This window comes from Balaenoptera borealis (genome assembly GCF_965194805.1).
Source record: "Balaenoptera borealis genome assembly, chromosome: X".
Taxonomy (NCBI): Eukaryota; Metazoa; Chordata; class Mammalia; order Artiodactyla; family Balaenopteridae; genus Balaenoptera; species Balaenoptera borealis.
This window is the reverse complement of record NC_138881.1, coordinates 47,724,555-47,748,025: the sequence shown is the minus strand read 5'-3', so window position 1 is coordinate 47,748,025 and position 23,471 is coordinate 47,724,555. Positions and strand designations below refer to the sequence as shown.

General features: G+C 40.0%; 1 protein-coding gene across 1 annotated transcript; it reads left to right on the top strand.

Annotated features, from left to right (window-relative positions):
• Nucleotides 1–642: 642 nt before the first annotated feature.
• LOC309620342 (G2/mitotic-specific cyclin-B3-like) lies at nucleotides 643–22,625 on the top strand. Its single transcript, XM_082376544.1, is given in 8 exon segments — nucleotides 643–1,683; nucleotides 5,325–5,456; nucleotides 7,713–7,799; nucleotides 12,632–12,729; nucleotides 18,346–19,924; nucleotides 19,927–20,775; nucleotides 20,777–21,514; nucleotides 22,467–22,625. Coding segments are annotated over 7 exon segments (3,558 nt in total). The 5' UTR covers nucleotides 643–1,683; nucleotides 5,325–5,360; the 3' UTR covers nucleotides 22,578–22,625.
• Nucleotides 22,626–23,471: the final 846 nt, after the last annotated feature.

Sequence of the window (23,471 nt, the reverse complement as noted above, 5' to 3'; positions counted from 1 at the left end):
TTTTAAGTTCTGTGGGAAACCACAAAAGCAGGAGAGGGACATGATACATATTTTTTTTTTTAAAGACTGATCATATTGTATTGTATTTGCATTAGAGAAGAGCCAGATTGGAAAGGGGGAGAGCAGCTTGGAGGCTTTTGACTGTGGTCCAATCGAGAGACTATGGTTGTAGTGGAGATGGAGGGAAGTGGATGGATATAAAATATATTTTTGAGGTAGAATCAACAGGATTTGCTGAAGGATTGGATTTGGTAGGCTAAGGTGGTGGAAAAGAGTTTGAATCAAGGATGATACCCAGGTTTCTGGCTTGATTAACAGGCTTGATGTGGTACCAGTTTCTGAAATGGGGGACATTGGAGGAAGGATCAGGTTTGGTGAAGGTTGTGAACACGTTAAGTTTGAGGTGTCTATTAGACATCCAAGTGGAGATGTGGAGTAGTCATTTGGATTTATGAGTCTGGAGTTCAGGGCCAGCTTTTAGATGCTACTTAAAGTCATGGATCTGGATGTGATAACCTAGGGATATTAAAAAGAGAAGAGGGCCTGGGATCATGTGACTATTTTCCATTTAATGTAGAAGCTATGAGATACTAAAAGGAGAATGGACTAATAATAAGTGTAAAGATGTAGTTAGTGGTAGAGTATCTGTTGTATATGCAGGACTTCCTATAGGTTTTATTCCTGGCATCTCCATTCTCCCTTTCCCTCCTCAGAAGACAGGGCAGGGCTATACACTCTTCAAGTCTTTTGTCAGTTACTCATATATATAATTTTTAGCTCCTGGAACAAAGCAGGTGCTCAATAATTATTTGTTGAATGAATGAATTAATGTAGGAATGAAATGAATGAGCATATCGGTTGTATTACTTGCTTTGCCACAATGTAGCACTGTGACTTTGGGCAGTTAGCAAGCTACAGTTTTGTTGTCTGTAAAACGGCAATAATAAAAGTACCTACCTTTTTGGACAGTGTTGAAAACAATTAAACAATTTGTAGCAATTAGCACAGAGCTAGCACTCAGTTAATGTTAGCTACTATTAGCTCTCTGAACTTTGGGGGCCATCCGTAAAATAAGGGCAATAATTTCTGCTCTGCTTCCCTCACAAAGGCCCCTTTTGGCCGCGCCGCGCGGGCTTGTGGGTCTTAGTTGCCCGACCAGGGATTGAACCTGGGCCAGGGCGGTGAAAGCGGCGAGTCCTAACCACTGGAACGCCAGGGAATTCCCAAAAGCTTATTAATATTAATGTTTTAATTCACTACATAATGCAGCGGCTCTCGCCATCCTCCAGCAGGATTATTTAAATGAAAACGAGTCTTTAAAGAGACCCAGTACTCCCGCTTCTCAGCCCAGCCCAGTGCAACCAGGGGTACAGGAAACCACGCCCCGTTGTGAAGTCAATTAGCTGCAGAGTTCGGTTTAAAAATACCCAGCCCCGCCCCTCCTTGCTAGGCGAGCTCAAGTCTCAACTGCACGCTGATTTGCCCCTGCTGGCCAATCACCACTGCTCTGCCTCCTGGGCTGTAATTTTCAAAATTCTCTGCTGGGCTGATTGGAGAGAGCACGGGGTAAGTTGAGACGGACGCCGGTTGCTGCGACGCGGAGCTCCGGTCATTTCCCGGGCCTCTCCTGGGTTAGGACTGCGTCCGTGGTCTTTCCTCTTCTGCCCTCAATCTCGATATGAGGTAGGCACCTTAGAACTTGTACTGCCCGCTTGAATGTCCGGTTGTGTCGCACGCGGGTGGGTCCTTGAGCCTCACTGCAGTCCCTTGTAACTAACTCACTGTCTTCTTTTGCCGGGATGCATGGGATCCCTGACACGCAACCTTTGCTTTTTCCCGTCAGTCAGCAGTCTGCGGAGAGAGCCCTGTACGAGGTTGGGGAGGGAGTGTGTATTAGTGGGTGAGATGGCAAAGCAAAAAAACAAACCAACCAAAAAAACCAACAAACAAAAACAACAGAAAACCAAAACTGGGTCTCAGCTTCTAAATGGAGCTACCAGTACACATGCCTGAATCAGAGTACATTTACGTAACGTCTTTTCACAAGCGAAACTGTGCAGGATCAATTTCATCCACAAGACATATTTAAGCTAGAGAATGCTACTTGAGGGATGTCTTTTGAACTACAGGTTGAAGGATATGAAGGAAGATGGAAACATGTGTCCTTCCCCCCTTGTTGTCTCCACTGGCTCTCTTCTGTCATCACCACCTCAAACCTCTCCAGCTCTGGCTTGCCACTGCTCTCTGCTATGGTCCTCTTGGAATCCTAGAATGTCAGAAGTTGAAGGGATCCTAGAACAGGGCTTCTTAAACTTTAAAGTGCCTACAGATCACCTGGGGTTATTAACTTGCACTTCCTGATTTGGTAAGGCCTACCTCGGGGCCTGAGATTTTAAATTGCTAACAAGCTCCCAGGTGATGCTGATATTGCTGGTCCATTGACCATGGTCGAAATGTCGAGGAGACTCTGGTCCCACGATCTCATTTTATTAGGTGGGGGAAGGAGGCCTGGAGAGGGAAAAGGGACCTGTCCAGTGTCACTCAGCCAGCTAGGGCGGCATTAGAACTAGAGCCTGGGCATCCTTCCCAGCTCAGTGCTGCTTCCATTGACACCATGCTGCTTTCTCTCCCCAGTGTCTTGCTGTCTGTAACCTGCCTTTATATATGAAAAGAAGTCGCTACTGTTTCCTGAGATTGTCCTGATCTACAGTTTTGGACTCTGAGCAATTGGGCTTCTAAACAAGCCAACTTGCCCCTGTGTGGGTTTCAGCACCAGCCCTGGGATGCCCAATAGAGTCTTCAACACTCATCAGTGTGTATGTAGGGGAGATGGAAAGTAGAAAGGATTTTAATTTTTTTGTCCAAGTAAGGCTAAGGGTTCTGTAGGTGGTAGAAGTTGAGAGTGTTCTGCAGAGTGTCCTTTTATGAAAGCATGTTTCAGGTGGTGTCAATCCCCTCCCCCCACCTAGTGGCGGGGAAATTAGTTGCTTAAGTCGGTGTCTGTGTCCCCCAAAGCAAGTGATTATTGTTCAGGATAATGAAGGTGATACATGACCATCATCTGAAAAACCTTATTTTCTCTGAGGTTTAGTCAACCTGTGATGTCATCAGCTGAAAGTTTTCTGGCCTGTTGACTCCAGTTTGATTTTTTCTTTCCGCTTGAAAGATAAAGATTTCAGAACATGAGTCTTTGGTCATCCATAAAAAATTGTATGAGATGTGAATAATAATAGTGGAGTGAGTGGTTTTCATACAGTGCAGTTAAGGGTGGGTTCACTCAATTTAGCTTTATTGCTGCTTGGCTGAGTTTTGAGGGATGAGATGGAAAATAGGTTTGGATTTGGAGGAAGAGAAGGAGAATAAGACGCACCATTTATTCTGAGTACTTACCAGGTCAAGCTTTGCACATACAAATTTACATTTGAGCCACACAATACCTCTGCAAGTAAGAGGTGGTATAGCTCTTTTGCAAATGAGGAAACGGAGGCTCTAAGATGCTAAGTTGGCTGATTTAGGAGCCCAGTTGCTTCTTAAAAAAAAGTCTGTGTTCTAACTCCTCATTACTCCTCATACTACCACACTATGGCCTTTCACTTTGGGCTGTGGGCTATTTTGGAATCTTTTTTGCATACAATCAGAGAGACTTCATGGTATTTTAGAAAAGAGCCCTGGAAAGAGCTGGGTATTCTGTGCTGCTTAATAATTTGTCCTGTGTAGTAAGTCACTTAACTCATCTGGGACTATAAAATGGAAAGAATTGTACTTGCCCTGCTTACCCTCACAGTTTTGTTGGGAGGATTAACTGACATAGTAAATGTGAAGGCACACACTTGTACTGACTTTTCCTTGCCAACAAAATGTTTAATATTCTCCATCCAAAGCAAAGCCCAAGTTAGCCTTTCTTCTTTCTTAAACCTTCCCCTCAAACTGCAGTCTCCTCTGCAGTCTTACCAGCGTGGCCCCAGCCTAGCTTGCAGCCTCTTTCTAACTCCTCCCCAACGCATTCTTTATACTCCACACTCCAGGCAAGTTTGGATGTTCCCAGACTTGCTGTGCTCTGCATGTTCAAGCCTCCGCCTCGGCTCAGGCTTTCTTTGCCTGGAAAGCTCCCCTGTCTACTTGGGAACCTTTTTGTCGTTTAAGTCCAGATGGAATCTCCCACAAGATTACTGACTTTCCATTATGTTTCTAAAGTACTTTTTATCTACCATTTTTAAATCATTTGTCATATTTTTATGTTACTGTTAGAGCTGTGCCTGTGAATACTTCTAGGGTAAGATACATGATTTATTTGTGTTTGTATCTCCATTGCCTGAAGTATCTGGTGCATTGCCTTTAGGGTCTCTCTTATGGAAGCCTGTTCTTTGTCAAATGCAGTTGATCTTGGACACTGAATATGGGTGTGGTTGGAAGGGCAGTTGTATTTGAGTGGGAAGGGTCTCTTGGATATCCAAGAGCTGATTCCTCCTAATTATGTATTTGCTTGTAAGATACATAAGTATATCATACTATTGGGAACTCACAAACTAAAAGAAATTTAAGGAATGTAGAATGGGATCCCACACTGAGATGGGGTGAAGGTAGGACTCTCCCAAGGTCTGTAATGACTGTTAAATTTTTATGTCAAGTGATTTTCAACAAGTTAGTTCCCTCTGCTGTTATCTTTTGATTTTATTTTATTTTTTTCTTACTGGGTGTCTGGAACTGGATTACAGTTTCTTGATTGAATGCAGCCTTTGAATACCCTCTGGCCTATTGTGCATACGTGTGTGTGTGTGTGTGTGTGTGTGTGTGTGTGTGTGTGTGTGTGTGTGTGTGCAGTGTATTCTTTTGCCTTCTCTGTAGCATCATTATAATTGCTGTGGCCAGGACCCCATGCCTTTTAAAGAACATTAACCCTACCAGCGAGCCTCCATACTATATGATCTGTCATGTTCTTGATTATTTTCAATGCAAAACTGTTAATTTGTCCCCAGTGTTCCTAGGCTAAACTAGGGGCTAGGCCACAGTCCCAGTGCCCACAGGGGGTGGCAGGCACTGTACTGAGCTTTTTACATAGAGTATCTCATTTAATTTGAACAGTGCCCTGCAGAGGTACGTATACATATCTCCATTTTACAGATGAGATAACTGAAGCCTAGGGAGTTTAAGTCACTTGCCCATGGTTAAGTGTGGTAGAACCAAGATTTGAGCCCAGATCTGCTTAAATCAAAGTATGTTTTCTCCTAGGGATGCTATAGAGAGACTGGGTTTTCTCAAGGATCTCCAGAGAATTCTGATATTTCTGGTGAATGGTGTTTTAAAGAGTCCTTTTCTGATTGCAGCCCTGCCTTGGATAGATGCTGCTGAATCCATAAGAAATGCCACTGCCACTACCACCCCAGCGCTCCAGACGTGAGACTAAGAAATCTCAGTCCAGCAAAATTGTGCCCAGTGATCATGGCCCATCTGAAAAGGTTAGAGCAAGCTGTCCCTCCCAACAGTGTTTCAAATAAGCTCTTCCTGCGTTTGTTCAGTCCCTATCCTCATCCCTACATCTTTTGAAATATGTGTGGTTTAATCTGAGAAAGTGGGAAAGGGTGGCAGACCTTGTAGTTGGAGAAGACCAGCAAATTAGGACTTAGGGAGAAAGTGTCAACTCTTCTTTCCCGTAAATGCATGGCTAAGATGAAGGCCGTTCTCCATAACCTTCAAAAGCAAAAAATACTCAGTTCTCATTAGTGATCACATCTATACTCTTACTTTCTCTGAGATGCTCAAAGCACCTTGCCAGGTGGCTGCTTGGTACATCCTGGGGAGAGTATGAAGATTAGGTCAACAAACGTATTATAATGCTTTTTACAGCTATTAAATTTGAAGAATGGGCCCATTTTGAGCCTGCTGTTTTGACCTTGTGGATAGTTTGTCATTCCGACCCTGGACCCTGCGATGTTCTATGTTCCTCATCATTCATATTTTAATCAGAATTTTACTAACCTGATGAATTGTCATTAAGAGAGTATTTCCTGGAGCAAACATCATTAGGCCAATTTATTTTCCTTGATTGGTTTTCTCTCAGCACAGATAAACACTTTCTAATCATTTTCATTTTTGTCTCACTGAAATGATTTTCTTAGAGGGGCCAAATGTGTTTTTCCTATGTAAATTTGGCAAGAAAGATTTGATACATTGATCAGATTTTTGTCCATATCAAATTTTCTGATTAGAGTTCTGCCACTGTAAGTTTTCTTTTGTGGCCGTTATTTTTCCAAATCCAACTCTCTCAGGGCACATTTTGCAAATATAAATTTTATTGAGTTCAGTTTTACCCATTGATTTTATTTGGGGCTGGTTATTTCTACCAGTAATATTAAGTAGGAATTGGATAACAGGCCAACAGTTAATTTCGTAGCCAATTTGAGAGAAAATACTAATTTATTTTTGCTAATTATTTCCACTAGGATTATTTATCATGAACTAGATAAGAGACTAATAGTTTACTTATTTCTTAGCTTAATCAATTAAAAAACAGAAGTAATTCTTCTCAGCTCTTTCAGGATTGCTCCACTGTGCTAGATTGTTCTATTGTAATATGAATCCAGTTCTCTAAATTTCTAATCACTTACTGTGTCATGTACTAACTGTCCATGATGTAAATAGAGAACAGGGAAAATAAATGGTCGGACCTCAATGTTCTGCTTCATATTATTAACAACTCTCTGACATAGGTAGGGCAGGGTTCTCACTTCATAAAGGAAATCTGATACTTAGGAGACTTTCACCAAATAAAAACTGTTAGGGAACAGAAAAGCCCTACAGCGTGATTTACCTTAACCTCTAACCCCACAGAGATAGTCTTGCTCATTTGGGAGTGGGGTAAGGCATGTGTAGATAAACACTACCTAGAAAGGAAACTCCCTTTGATCCAAAATATTCACCCTTCCTCCTTTCCCCCATCTCTCCCTTGTATACACTAAAAGGGATTAATATGAATTACCAAACTCCTTTCTTAAAGTACAGAATTTTCCCTATGAGGTTTAAAAACATATTGGACTATATACTTTTAAAATACTATTTCTGCCCGTTTACAGTTTATATAGATTTTTAAAAAACATGTTTTCTCTTATTTGATCCTCAAATGAGGTAGGTCATTATCCCAATTTTACTGATGAGGAAATTGAGTCTCAGAAACTAAGTGACTTGTGCGAGGTCAATAGCTAATAAAGAGCTGATCCTGGGTCAGTATCTACGTACGTGTGTTATTGTCCTTATTGAGAATGTCTTAAATCAACTACTTAACATAAGAGACACTTAAGTTTTGTTAAATTATTGAACTAATTTACCTGGGAACATCCATATTAAAGGAATGAGTGGGAGTTGCAGGGTGGTGGGGGTGGTGATGGTTAATCTTGGCTAGTATAGCCATAAATATGAGAGGAGTAAGAGAGAAAATTAGCTTCACCAAGCTAGTTTGCTCATTCTGAGAGTTACACTGACAGTCATCTTTTCTCCTCCCAGCCTTGTCCCTATCATCAATGATTATCTCCTTCAGGGACTCTCTAAGCAGTGGGTGCCAAAATTTCCTTTTGTTGTAGTTTATTGGGGTTTATTATAGGCGTCTGCAGTTGCTTGGAGATTCAGCCATTCCCCGCCTGAGCCCCAAAGATGACCTGAAGTCCCTGAAAAGACTGCTCACAATTGGATATACGCATTTACCTCTTTTACTTTTTTAGAGAGAGGAGAATTACCAAGCAAAGATATCTCCATCTTCACCTCAGGGACCACTGAAAAAGAGGTCAGCTTTTGAAGATCTCACCAACGTGAGTATGCCAGTCCAATCCTCTGCCATGGTGTCGCATAAGGTTTAGACAACCTCTTCCTTGAGGGACCTTTCCAGTTTACCAAACTCTGACCCTCTCTAGAATGTTGAGAGCCAATTTTATTTGGAATCAATGACCCAATTTCAGAAACTGCAGTGGCTCTTCTGCTGGCACATACCATCTGGATTAATTGATGGAGCTCTCTGGAAGCAGCAGAGTGATTATGAGATACGACATTGTAGACAAATATGAGAACTTTGGGATCTTGCATTTAGATAAAGTCCAGAGGTGGCTCAGCTGGTTGCGTAGGCCTTGGAGGCAAGTACTCTGGTAGATTCATTGTAGTCTAGGGCAGTGTTCATCAATTCAAGCACTGTGGGCATTTTGAACAGGAAAGTTTTTCTATTGTGTACGACTGACTTCAGCCAGCATTCCTGGTCCCTAGCATTAAGTTCCAGCAGCACCCCAGTCATAGTGACAATCAAAAATGTCCTCTGATGTACAGAACCATTGATGACCACAGTTCCATGATCTGGTTTTCAACTATGGAGATCTAGAAACTCAGTTTTGGCTAGAATTCTTGAGTTCACTTCCAAGTTACCTCCCTTCTGGTGTTATTAAGGCGCCAGCTAAGAAAATCAAATTTACTAGTTAGAAAGTTACTAACTGAATATAGAATTGAGTCAGAGGTAATCTTTGGTCTTAGAAAATAATAGTAACTGATGTCTCCTGAGTGTTTACCACGTGTCAGGCACTATTCTAAGCATTTTTCCCTGTATCCACTCACTTAATCCTCATAAAATCCTTTGAGGCAGATACTATAATTATCTCCACTTCACAGATAAAGACTTGCCCAGTGTTGGTTTTGAAGTCTGTTTCATCTAGGATACAGAGAACCCTAGTGAACCCTATCCTGCCCTCTATAATAGTGTCCTTCTGTGGCTACCAGAATTCTTACATCTGCTAGATAATATTTTACCCCCTTGGGCAGGATTGGATAAGCATTGGCAAAGTTCTCCCCTTTGTATCTCTGCTCTTTAGATGCTATGTGACCACCTTTGTGCTAAAACAGTCTTTTCCCCATGCAGATTACAACATGTATGATTGTGTTACAGCTTCCTGCATAATCAGATTTACTCTAGATTGGTTGAAAGAGCTACCTCCCACACAGACCTGTAAGGTTAGATTCATTTCCTGACTTATTTAACCATGGCTCTAGAAACTTGGTTGAAATAAGGTAGCCACACAAATCAGGAGCAGATGCAGCCCATCTTAATGTAGCTTCCCTTGGCCTCCAGAGTCCCTGATGGGAGTCCAGTGACACTGTGCAAAGCAAAGTCTAACCACATATGAAAAACTTTCCTGCCATGTCTCAGTCCTTTTTTTGTCGTGAAGTTTATATCATCATTCATAGAGAACAAACACAAATAAATTAATAGGAAACACATGCTAGGACCCTCCTGATTCTCCAACTGAATTCAACATCTGTTAGGCCACATACCTGTCCAGGGTTGGGGAAGCAAGGCATCCCTGAGCAGTATCTCTGCCTCTAGCTTTTCAGAAGCTCAGAAAGCCCATATCCCTTTTGCATTCAAGTTCTGGTCACCTTGAATGGTCTTTGGTGCTTTCCAGACAAAGTTCCATCATTACAGTGTACCTAAGCCATTCCAGGGTTGGGCATTTCTGCAGACGTCTGAGCTCATTTCTTTGAGGGTTGAGGACTCCTTTCTCTCTGAACTTTGGGGATTCCCTTTATGACGATTTGCTTCTTCCTGTCAGTATTACTTCATTTACATGTCCCCATATCTGTCTTCTCCTCAACATTCACCACAGTGAGGTCCTGGCTTGCCAAAAGAGCTGATCTGTTTTAATTAGTTAGTCTGCTGTGAGTGTTCTTTTTCCCCCTCTCCTTTATCCTTTCAGCATGGGAAGGACTTTTGATTTGTTAGAGCTGGTCCAAAGCCAGTGGATGAGGAGATAAAGTCTATTTCCTAAATTATTTTTTGTCAGTAGGATTGTCATCTCTATTTTCCTATTTTTTGGTGAAAGAATTATGCGGAGATACTGGTAAAGGTCCCCTTGAGCTTAGATCTGAAAATATTAGTGCTTTGAACCTTCACACATGGCAAGTTGAAAGTTTCACCCTGGGGATTAGGGTCTCCACCTCTCTCCTGCCAAGAATGCACATCTTTTCCAATTCTGGATCTCAGCTGGACACACAAGGAGTCTGTAAAACTTTAGGTGAAATTAAAATGCAAACTGTGTCAAGCTCTTTGAAGAGCAGAAGTGGACAACAACTAAGAAAGAATTCCCTGTTGGATTGTAGTTGCTTATTATGATACGATGATACAAAGGCATAATTCTTTTATACTTCATTTGGAAATAATTTCAAATTTATAAAAAGTTGCAAAAATAAAAAACAGTACAAAGAACACACATATGCTGTTTACCTAGATTCACGTATTACTAACATTTTATCCTATCTGCTTACATACATCATGGTCCTTTACCATGAAATACTTAGGGTATTTCAGCGTATATAGAGAAAGAGTCTCTATATACTATTTCTCCTCAGAGAAATAGTCTTATATAAACACAGTGCAGTCAACAACTTTATAAATTTACACTGATATAGTGTTTTTATGTAATCTGTTGTCCATATTCCAATTTTTTTCCGTTGACTTTGTAAAGTCAATGTTATAAGCATTTTTCCCCCTCCAGTAAAGGATCCAGTCTAGGGTCGTTTACTTGTCATGTCTCTAGCTTCTTTTAATCTGGAACACTTCCATAGCCTTTCTTTGTTTTTTATGATATTTTTGAAGAATACAGTCCGACCCAACCCCCCATTTTAAAAATAGAACATTCCTCATTTTGTGTTTGTCTGATGTTTCCATGTGATTAGATTGATGTTATATACGCTTGGCTGGAGTATTGTGTAGGTGATGTTCTGTCCTTAGAGTATCACATCTGGAGGCACACGACATCCATCTGTCCCTCATTGGTGAGGTTAATTTTGATCACCCAGTCAAGATGTTGTCTGGCTTCTCCGCTGTATAATTACTGTTTATTTTTTTTCCTCTTGCAACTAATAATCTGTGGGACACACTCTTAAGAGCCTCCAAATAGCCACTCTTCATCAAAATGTCCCCTAGATTTAGCATTCATTGATGATTTTTGCCTAACACAATCTTTATGATGATTTTTCCAACTCTAGCACTTGTTCCCCATTTACCAGTCTACAAGCAGAGGCCTCCCTTCTTCCCTGTTTATTTATTATTGGTATAGACTTATGAATTCCTATTTTTTTCAGTGGTTTGTTGTTCAGTATTGTATTTTATTATTTTGGTGCTCAAATTGTCCCAGATTTGGTCACTAGGGTCCCCTTTAATCTGACTACTGTGTCTTTGTGACATACTATCATCATTGTTTTGAGCATTTTCTTTCCAGCATAACAGGAGGTTCCAGGATGTTCTTGTACCTATTTTATTGCCGTGGAGTCAACCATTTCTGTGAAGAATTCCTGTTCCTTTTAGTGGGGAATGGTATTAGAGACCAAGATCTCAGTGCTAGGTGTGCTACTGGGGTGTCTGCCTTTTCTGCCCTTTCTGCAGACAGAGTTAGGAAATGTCTGCATCTATATATACATATAGATACACACATATCTGTACTTAAACATATCTATATATACACATATATCTATATATACAAATACATACACTCCTGTATACTCAGATGTATATACACATATACCTATTTAAGAAATCATGAGTCCACACAGCTCCCATTCCAAAACGTACAGGGTTCTTTCTTGTATTCCTCAATCCGTGTTTATATGTTCCTTCTCTACAATGAGAACCATGGTTCCCAAGATCATCAACACATTTACTCAATACTATAATACATCTAAAAGAGTTTCAGAATTACTTCTTTCACACCACCATAATAAATACACCTACTAAAAAGAGTTCCAGATTTATTTGCAATATTCTCCACCATCCCACAAACGCATCCTGACTGAGGATGTATATGGTGAGGGTGTATAGTCTGTGTTTACTTGGATTAGTTGTTTATTATCTTGTATTTTACTTGGATTAGTTGTTTATTATCTTGTATTTCCTTCTGTTTTCTTTCTTTTGTCCTTCAGTGTGGTTATGGTATTTATTTGGAATATAATTAGATTCAGTTTGTTTCATTTTAAAGGCATAACCTTTAAGATTATTTTTATTGACATTATTCACAGTCCCATGATCTCTTCTACTGTTTAATAGAATTAGTCATGATTAGAGTTTCTGGTGGAGCTCCCCAGAGCCCCATGTTAAATAAATATCCCCTCAGTGAGATGGGATAGATGTATCACAGGTAGTGTTGTATTAGAGGTCTATCCTGAAAAGCTAGTTGATCTTGGTATACTCAGGCAGCAAAGCCAGTTATATTGCCTTTTCCCCCCTCTAAATATCTTATGGGGTCAAAATGGAATGTGATGTTTACAAAACATCTTTTTGAGAATTTGCCAGCCAGTATACCTGACATTGGAGATCAGAACTACATCATATGTATCTTGAAATCACTTAGGGCTGCTATTTAGCTAATATGCACCAGGACTACTGTACTGCCAGCTTCCATCATGACTAGTTGGCACCAGTACCATACTGGTTGTAAGATGTTTTGATCAATGTTCCTGGGAACACCCAAACAAGGTGTCCAGGGTGTGGATGTGTGTCAGGACCTTCCTATGAGAACCACCTATTGGGTAATTTGAGGTTCTCTCTCTCTCTCCATTTCCTTGCTTCCTCCTCCAGACCAGCCCCCCCACCTTTTTTTTTTTCTTGCAGGCTTCTCAAAGTCAACCTGCCAAGCCCAAGAAGGAAGCCAGTAATGAGTTTGTTAAAGATGTTTCCAAGAAGATAAACAGGAACACACCTGCTCATGGGTGAGTACAAGGGGACTCAGATGTCATTGTTTTATATGGTAAAGGAGAGGGTGTGACATCCTTTTGACTGCCTTTTGTCCCCATTGAGAACATTTTTAGTGAGCTACAGTGGTGAGTACTACATTAACTCTGGGTGCTTAGATGGACTAAATTGCTGAAGAATTACAGGCCTCATCTCACCACCCCCCCCAATCTTTCTCTCTCCCTCTCTCTGCCCCCCTCCCTCCCTCTCCCCCTCTGTCACCCACCTACATGGTGTGTGCATATTGAAAGAGCTGTTGTCATTGAGGAATTTGCCAAAAGGTCTTGTGCTCATCTTTTCTCTATTTTAGTACTTCAGTCCTTGACTAAGCTACTCTGTGGTTGAGAGTGTGGAGGCAACTTAACTTTTCAGGGGATTCTCAGCAGCTGGCTGATAGCTTGCCAGTCTGCTTATCCCATTAGAACCCTTAGGGGGAGGTTTGTTCCTTGTTACTGTAGAGAAATTACTATCTCCTTAGGCCAAAAATGTGTGTTTTCCAGCTGTTATAGGGAACTGATCACAGGTTCTGCAAGTAGATAGGAGTATTCTCATCTAGGATCGGGAAAAGGATTTACTCCTAGGAAAATTTCTATTAGAAGAAGAGTTATAAAGTGGAGTGAGACCTTTTTATATCCTCTCCTCATTCCAGTGGGAATTACTTCTTTCTGGAAGACTAGAATAGATCAGCTAGATAGCTATAACCTGGCTAAGCATGGGTTCCAAATGGTAAGGGGAAAAGTTTGGGGAACTCCAAAAAATTAACATGCCAGGTCCACAGGACACTTTGCTAATTACCCAGCAGAAAGAAATCATACAAGAAGATTAGCATTTAGCCCTACTCAGTTTCTTGCTGAAATGAAATTCCTGGGATTTGCGTGTGTATTTTGACCTTAATTCCCTGTGTTATTTTCTTTTGAATTTCTTTCACCATTCTGACTTTAGCAGGGAAATCCTCACAAAATGCCATAAACATTCTTGTCCTCATTCAGAGTTCAGTGAAATGGACCCTAATAATAGTGCTAGAGCTAATAGCTAACATCTATTGAGAGTTTACTGTAATCACACATTATTCTAAGTGGGTTTTTTTTTGGTAACAGCTTTATTAGGATATAATTCACATACACAATTAACCCTCTTAAAATGTACAATTCAGTGGTTTTTAGTATATTCACAGAGTTATGCAGCCATCACCACAGTGAATTTTAGCATATTTTCATCAATCCCAAAAGGAACTCTACCTTTAGCTGCCACCTCTCAGTCCTCCCTACCTGTAGGCAACCACTAGTCTACTTTCTGTCTCTATAGATTTATCCATACTGGACGTTTCCCAGAAATGGAATTGTACAATGTATCGTCTTTTGTATCTGGCTTCTTTCACTCAGCATAATGTTTAAGGGTTCATCCATGTTGTAGCAGGTATCAGTACTTCATCCTCTTTTATTGCCAAATAATATTCCATTGTATGGATGTACCATATTTTGTCTATCCATTCATCAGTTGATGAATGTTTGAATTGTTTCCACCTTTTGGTTATTGTGAATAGTGCTGCTATGAACACCTGTGTACAAGTTTTTGTTTGAACACCTGTTTTTAATTCTTTTGCATATGTAACTAGAAATGTAATTGCTGGGTCATATGGTAATTCTATGTTGAACTCATTGAGGAACTGCCAAACTGTATTCCATAGTGGTTACACTATCTTACATTCCTACCAGCAGTGGATGAGGGTTTTGAATTTTCCACATCCTTGCCATTTTCTGGGAGGTTTTTTTGTTTGTTTGTTTTTTTGTTTTTTTAACGGCCATTCTAGTGAGTGTGGGATGGTATCTCATTGTGGTTTAGATTTGCAGTTCTCTGATGACTAATGATTTGGGAATCTTTCATGTGCTTATTGGCCACTTGCATATCTTCTTTGGAGGAATGTCTATTCAGATCCTTTGCTGATTTAAAATATTTGGTTATTGATCTTTTTATTATTGAGTTGTAAGAATTCTTTATATAGTTTAGATACAAGTCCCTGATCAGATATATGATTAGCAAGTATTTTTCCTCCATTCTGTAGGTCTTTTCATTTTCTTCTTGGTGTTCCTTGAGGCATAAATGTTTTTAATTGTAATGAAATCCAATTTATTTTTTTTGTTGTTGCTTATGCTTTTGGTATCATAATCTAAGAAACCATTGCCAAATCCAAGGTTATGAACATTTACTTTTAAGATTTTTTTCTTTTTAGAGTTTTAAAGTTTTAGCTCTTAACTTAGATTGTTGATCCATTTTGAGTTAATTTTTATTGTTGGTGTATGTTAGGGGTCTAACTTCATTGTTTTGCATGTATTGATAGATATCCAGTTGCCGCGGCACCATTTATTGAAAAGACTAATCTTTCTCCACTTAATTGTCTTGGCACCCTTGTTGAAAATCAGCTGACTGTAAATGTGTTTATTTCTGAACTCTCAATTTTATTCCATTGACCTACATGTCTTTCATTATGCCAGTACTATGCTATCTTGATTATTGTTGTTCTGTAGTGTGTTTTGAAATTGGGAAGTGTGATTCCTCCAACTTTGTTCTTCTTTTTCAAGATTGTTTTGGCTCTTCTGGGTTCCCTGCAATTCCATATAAATTTTAGAATCAGCTTGTCAATTTCTACTAATAAGCCAGCTGGGATTCTTATAGAAGTTGCCTTGAACCTGTAAGTCAATTTGGGGAATATTACCATCTTAATACTAAGTCTTCCAATCCAGGAACATGGGATGTCTTTTCATTTATTTAGATCTTTAATTTCTTTTAACATTTTTTTGTAGTTTTCAGAGTATAAATTTCTTACCTCTTTTGTTAAATTTATTTCTAAGCATTTTATTCTTCTTGATTCTATTGTAAATGAAATTGTTTTCATAATTTCATTTTCATGTTGTTCATTGCAAGGATATAGAAATACATGTGATTTCTGTATATTGATCTTGAATCATAGAACTTTGCTGAACTTGTATATTAGTTCTAATAGTATTTGTGTGTGGGTTCCTTAGGATTTTCTATGTATAAGGCTATGTCATCTGCTGATATAAGTAGTTTTACTTCTTCCTTTCCAATTTGGATCCCTTTTATTTTATTTTCTTGCCTAATTGCCCTGGCTAGAACCTTTAGTACTGTGTTGAATAGAAGTGTTCAGAGTTGAACATCCTTACCATCCAAGAGTTGAATGACCGACTTATTCTGGTTTTCCTAGGACTTTCCCAGTTTTAACATTGAAAGTCTTGCATCCCAGGAACCCTCTCAGTCCTAGACAAACAAGAACAGTTGGTCACTCTATTGAGGAAGCCTACTCTGATCACCCCAGGCTTTAGATATCATAGACACTAAATACCTACTTCCTATACCAGTGTTTTTTAAGAGATGGATTTGGAGAAGCAGGCAGGAGCAAGATCACCAGGGCCTTATGGACCATGGCAAAGAGTTTGTACTTTATTCAAAGAACAGAGGGGTTCAGTTCTAAAGCATCAGCAATGCTATATTAGTTATTCACTACTACATGACAAATCCTCCACCCCCCAAAAAGAGAGTTGGACATCCTTGTGTTCTCCTTGATCTTAGGAGGAAAACATCAGTCTTTTACAATTAGCTATGATACTAGCTTTGGGTTTTTCATAGATGTTCTTTCATAGTTAAGGAATCTCCTTTCTAGTCCTAGTTTGTTGAGTGCTTTTATCATGAAAAGGTATTGAATTTTGTCAAATGATTTTTCTAGATCTATTGAGATGGTCATGTAGCTTTCGTTTTTATTCCATTAATATGGTGTGATAACATGAATTGATTTTCAGATGTTAAACTAATTTTGCATTCCTGGGATAAATCCTAGTTGGTCACAGTGTATAATCCTTTTATATACTGCTGGATTTGGTTTGCAAGTGTTTTGTGGAGGATTTTTGCATCTGTGTTCATAAGATATATCAGACTTGAGTTTTCTTCTGATGTCTTTGTTTTTGGTATCAGAATAATATTGGCCTCATAGAATGACTTGGGAACTATTCTTACCTCTTCCTGAGTTCATGAAATGTTGGTATTAGTTCTTCTTTAAATGTTTGGTAGAATTCATCAGTGAAGGCATCTGGGCTTAGATTTTTCTTTGTGGGTAGTTTTTGATTATTAATTCAGTGTCTTTACTTGTTATAGCTCTGTTCAGATTTTCTGTTTTTGAGTCTGTTTTGGTAGTTTGTATCTCCCTAAGAATTTGTCCATTTGTCTAAATTATCTGATTTATTGGCATGTAATTGTTCTCACAATGATTTAAGTGTTTTTATGCATATCAATTGCTCAAATCTTTACAATAATTCTATAGAGGAGGTAATATTATGACCCTCATTTTACAGGTGAAAAAAGTGAAGCATAGAGCATTAACTTGCCCAAGGTCACCCAGCCAGTAAATGGAGGAGCCAGGGTTTGGATCCAGGCAGTCTAGACTCAGAATGCATGCTCTATCATAACTAGACTATCTGAAGACTACTTCTAAAAGTTCTCATCAGGAGGCACCTGGAACCTATCTGGTCAGATGGAACCTTTTGAGGCACTTTCTTTTCTTTTTTTAACAATTCAGTAATTTAAAAAAAAAATTATATTTATAGAGTTGTATAGCCATCACCACCATCTAATTTTAGAACTTTTTCAGCACCCCCTTGCCAAGAAACTCATACCCATAGTCCCTTCTCTTTCCCAGTCCCTTTCTACCCTCCTCCCTACCCCTTCCCAGCTTCAGGTAACCACCAACCTATTTTCTGTTATGGATATATCTCTGTGGATATGTCTCCTCTGGATGTTTCATATAAAATGAATCATATAATATCTAGTCTTTTGAAGGTACTTACTCTTGTTCAGACTGATCGTATTTACCTTTAATTCTCTCCCTTTTCTTATTCTGATTTCTAGTTATCCAGAGATTTGGTCACACCAGGTTAGTCACTCTGATTGGATATGCAGTCCTATTCAAAACAAAGCTTTGCATCTGACACATGTGAACAAATGTTTAGTTTGGTCTTTTTTATTATCTCCACTAGGAAAACATCTTGTAAATAGCCTAGAGTGAAAGGAATATGGTTAGATACCATGAACGTTAAGTACCAGCCCAACTCTCTCTTATAAGCCTTTTATAAGCCTCTCTCTTATAATCCTCTCTCATAAGCCTTCAAACAATATTAATTTCAACCTGAATTTTATCAGATACCTGGTACTGATAGACAAAGACAAATAAATGCAGCTAGTGAGGGAGACATATATAAGCCAATCACTCATACAGTGTGGTAAGTATTATAATAAAAGCCTTTGTATATAAATAAAGTTAATAAATCATATATGAGAAAGCATAAATAACATGATTTCAGGGAAAATTTTTTAGAAAAGTATAGGGACCTAGGTCATAGAAACTATACTGTGTGCTACTTAGTTGATTTACTATGGTACCCATTGATTTTTACCCTCTAGTCTGTCTCTTGGGGTTGAAGCCCTTTCCACTTCCATACATTTAGTAAGTATAGTGACAAAACAAGATGGTAAGTGAGGATTCTAGGAACTACATTCTTCTTACCCAGACATTGTTTCCTTTACAGGTATAAGCTGGAACTCTCACCAGTAGTAGTCTCAACCACCATCGTACCAAATATTATAGATAAACCGCTCATTCTGGAGATACCTACCAGCTCCAAGACACCCACTACTGAGGAGGCATCTCTTTTCAAAAAGCCATTCATTTTAAAAGAGGAACCCACTACTGAGGATACAATCCTCATCAAGAGGTCATTAAAGAAGAGCACAAATCAGGGGAAGGTGTCCCTCTTGGAGAAGCCACTATCCTTGCAGGAGGAGACTGACAGTGATGTTATAGAGCCAATGACTTTTGGGAAGAAGCATAAAACTGAGAAGGCAGCCATCAACAAGGGTACATTATCTTTAAAGAATATGTGCACACATCAGGGGAAGCAGTCCTACACGAGGGAGGAGTTGGCCTTGCAGGACATCAATGTTGAAGAGGATTCTTTCTTTATGGAGCCCACGAACTTTAGGAAGAAGCCTAAAACTGAGGAGGCAACCCTCACCAAGAAGCTGTTATCTTTAAAGAAAAAGTGTACCACTCAGGGGAAGGTGTCCTGTATGAAGAAGCCACTAGTATTGCAGAAGATCACCTCTGAAGAGAAGTCACTCGCTAAGGAGCTGTTGTCTTTTAAGAGAAAGCCTACCACTGAGAAGGAGTGCCTTTTCCAGGAACTATCTGCATTGCCAAAGAAGCACACCACTGAACAAGAGGTGTCCATCTTGAAGAAATCATTGGCCTTGCAGGAGAAGATCAACACTGAAGAGGATTCCATCTTTAAGGAATCATTGGCTTTTAAGAAACAACCTACCACAACAGAGACAACCCTCACCACAAGGCCATTATCTTTAAAGAAGAAGTGCACTACTCAGGGGAAGATAGCCCACTTGAAGAAGCCATTAGTATTGCAGAAGACCATCTCTGGAGAGAAGGCACTCATTAAGGAGTCATTGTCCTTTAAAAAGAAGCCTACCACTAAGGAGGAGTCCCTCTTCCAGGAGCTATCTGTGTCGCAAGAGAAGCACACCACTGATGGGGTGGTTACCCTTTTGAAGAAGCCAGGGGCGTTGCAGGAGAAAAAGGATGGTGAAGATGAATTTCTTATGGACCCAATTTCCTTGAAGAAGAAGCATACTACTAAGGAGGCAACCCTTTCCAAGAAGCCATTACCTTTAAAGAAGAAGCGTACCACTCAGGGGAAGAGGTACCGCTTGAAGAAGCCACTAGTATTACAGAAGACCACCTCTGAAGAGAAGTCACTCATTAAGGAGCCGTTATCCCTTAAGAAGAAACCTACCCCTAAAGAGTCCCTTTTCCAAGAGCCATCAGCATTGCAGGAGAAGCACACCACTCAGGAGGAGGTGTCCATCTTGGAGAAGCCGTTGGTCTTGCAAAAGACTCCAACTGAGGAGTCCCTTTTAAAGGAGGCTTTGGCTTTTAACAAGAAGCATACCATTGAGGAGGCAACCTCCTCTAATAAGCTGTTATCTTTAAAGAAAAAGTGTACCAGTCAGGGTAAGATGTCCTGTTTGACCAAGCCACTAGTATTGCAGATCATTTCTGAAGAGAAGTCACTCATTAAGGAGCCATTATCCTTTAAAAAAAAAAGCCTGCCACTGAGGAGGAGTCCCTCTTGAAGAAACCATCTGCACTGCGAGAGAAGCACACCATTCAGGGGGATTTGGCCCTCTTGAAGAAGCTATGGGCACTGCAGGAGAATATAGACAGTAAAGATGAATTTCTTATGGAGCCGGTGTCATTTAGGAAGAAACATACCACAGATGTGGCAGTCTCTACCAAGGAGTCATTATCTATAAAGAAGAAAAAGTGTACCACTCAAATGATGATGCCTATCTTCCAAGAACAGTTGGACTTGCAGAATATGATTGGTGAAGGTAAGGACTCCTCCTTTATGGAGCCAATGTCATTTAGGAAGAAGTCTTCAACTGATGAGGCAATTCTTACCAAGACACTGGTATCTTTAAAAAAGAGGCAAATCACTCAGGGGAAGACGTTCCTCTTAAAGAAGCCACTGGTCATAGAGAAGACTACCTCTGAAGAGGAGTCACTCTTTAAGGAGCTGTTGCCCTTTAAAAAGAAGTCTACAACTGAAGAGGAGTTCCTCTTCCAGGATCCATCTGTACTGAAAGAGAGACACACCACTCTGCAAGAGGTGTCCCTCTCAAAGAAGCCATTGGCCTTGCAGGAGAATATCACCACTGAAGAAGAATCATATATTAAGGAGCAATTGACCTTGGAGGAGAGGTCTACCACTGAGGAGGAATTCCCCTTTCAGGAGCCATTTTCATTGCATGTTAAACCTACCAACAAAGATGAGTCCCTCTTCAGGAAGTCTTTTGCCTTGCAGAATAAGACTGATAACAAAGAGGACTCCTTGAAGGCACTGTTGGCTTTGCAGGAGAAAACCACCACTGAAGAGGAATTCCTTTTTCAAGAAACCATTGGTTCTGAAGGAAGAGCTCTCCACTGAGGTGACAGTGAGCATAGAGGGGCAATTATCTTTAAAGAAGAAGCCCACTGCTCAGGGGGAGGTGTTCCTCTTGAAAAAGCAGTTGGCCTTGCAAGAAAACATCACCAGTGAAGAGGAGTCCCTTATTAAGCAGCCACAGGCCTTGCAGGAGAAGCCCAGCATTGAAAAGGAGACCATCCTGAGGGAGTCCTTGACCTTGCAGGAGAATCTCACAACTGAGGAGGAGGCTATCCTGAAGGAGCCCCTGGCCTTGCAGGAGAATCCCAGCATTGAGAAGGAAATCATCTTGAGGGAGTCCTTGGCCTTGCAGGAGAAGCCCACGAGTGAGAAAGAGACCCTCTTCGAGGAGCCCTTGGCCTTGCAGGAGAATCCCACAATTGAGGAGGAGGCTATCCTGAAGGAGCCCTTGGCCTTGCAGGAGAAGCCCAGCAGTGAGAAAGACTTGTCTTCCAAGGAGCCACTGGCCTTGCAAAAGAATCTCACTCACAAAGAAGACACATTTCTCAAAGATTTCATCAACCTCCAAGTTGAAACCAGCCCACATGTGTCCACCACTGCCCCTGACTCTAGAACAGGCTTGTCCAGCACTGTCACCGTGTCCAGTGTGGGCAAGTTCAGTACCACAAGCCAGTCCAGTACTTGTGAATCCAGTTCCCATAAACCTTTCTCATCTCAGGACAAGAGATCAGAGAAGGAGGTATTCTGCTTTCTTTCTTCTTAAATTAGATGAAGTGTTCTTTGTTGTCCTGGAGGTGGCTGCTAGTAAAGAGATTTTTTTTGCCTTCCTAAGCAATTGGTATTAAATCAAGTTGGCCTTGTAGAATCTCTTGACTTCGTGATTGGCATAGTGATGTACCTGAGCAATTAGAAAGTACTTATTCCAGGAATACCCCCAAGGGTCTGGAATACTGTGTGTGTGTGTGTGTGTGTGTGTGTAAATATACATACATATATATATATATATATATATATATATATATATATATATATATATATATATATATATGTATGTATGTATGTATGTATGTATGTATATATACGCTTTTCAGTAGTGGTTAGACAATTTCTTTCAGGAAATTGCCTTTCTTAGTGATTGCAATCTGCATTACATTGGACCTTAGCCAAAGATGGGTTAAGTTCACAGAGGCATCTTCCAAGGAAGATGGTTTTTAAGTTGTAAATTGGAAGGACTAAGGGATGAGATTTGGCAAGCAGGAGAAGAAAGACCCCTCTTGTAGGCAGAACAACCTGGTTAAAGGTGTAGAAGGGAGGAAAAGGCTAACAGGAAGATGAACTGGGCCAGATCAAAGCACTGAGACATAACAAGGGACCTAAGAAGACAGGTGACACAATTTGAAAGAGTAAGACAAGAATGTCTTTCTTGGAGAATCTTGAGCTTACCTGTAAAAATAGTGTCTGGTTCTTAGGGCAGAGCAGGTGTGTACAGGAGGACTAAGCATTTCTTGGTTACTCAACAGTATGAGGATTACAGGACCAAGGGGTGCTCTGTTATGGCCCAGGACATATAAGGCTTGAGGAACCTTAGGAGAAGATGACAGTGGGAAGAAAGGAGTCATTTTTTATGTATGTGTGCTAAGCTTTTCTTGGAATCTTTCTCTTAATATGTCTTTCTGGTGATTTCCAAGCAGATGACCCCACTGGAGGATGTTGACAAGGACCACAGTGATCCATTTTTCAACTCAATATATATTAAGGATATCTTCAGTTACATGAAGGAGAGAGAGGTGTGTAGGTGGTGAGGGTGAGGGGCAATGATTTCCAGTTCTCATTTTCTCATCACACATCCTTCAAATGCATGTTTAAAGGGGAGGTAATATTTGAACATCAGCAAAGCATGAAAATGTCATCTTATGGAAATGATGCAAAATAGTAAATTAGATAAGAGTAGAATTTGAGTAAATCTTAAATAAGTAAAATTGATCACAAAGATTGCTGATCATTACCAAGCAAGAAAGAGATTTCTAGTAGACTGCCAGTGGACTTTGTTCTGATCAATATTTCTATAAGTGATGTAGATGAGAACAGAGAAGATCATCTCATCAAATTCACAGATGGCATGAAACTGGGAGTAGGGATAGGAAATAAATGGATAACAGATAAAATATCTCTAGCAGCTGGAATGATGAACTGAATCTTTTTTTAAAAGAACTTTTGTTATTATTTTTATTGCACAAAATTCCCATTTATTATAGCAAAGTAAGAAATTATAATTACTTATGATCCCACAACCTACAAACAGTGTTAACATTTGTGTGTGTTTATTATCTCCCGCTTTTTTTTTTAACATCTTTATTGGAGTATAATTGCTTTACATTGTTTTGTTAGTTGCTGCTGTATAACAAAGTGAATCAGCTATATGTATACATATATCCCCATATCCCCTCCCTCTTGCATCTCCCTCCCACCCTCCCTATCCCACCCCTCTAGGTGGTCACAAAGCATTGAGCTGATCTCCCTGTGCAATGCAGCTGCTTCCCACTAGTTATCTGTTTTACATATGGTAGTGTATATATGTCAATGCCGCTCTCTCACTTCGTCTCAGCTTACCCTTCCCCCTCCCCGTGTCCTCAAGTCCATTCTCTACGTCTGCATCTTTATTCCTGTCCTGCCGCTAGGTTCTTCAGAACCATTTT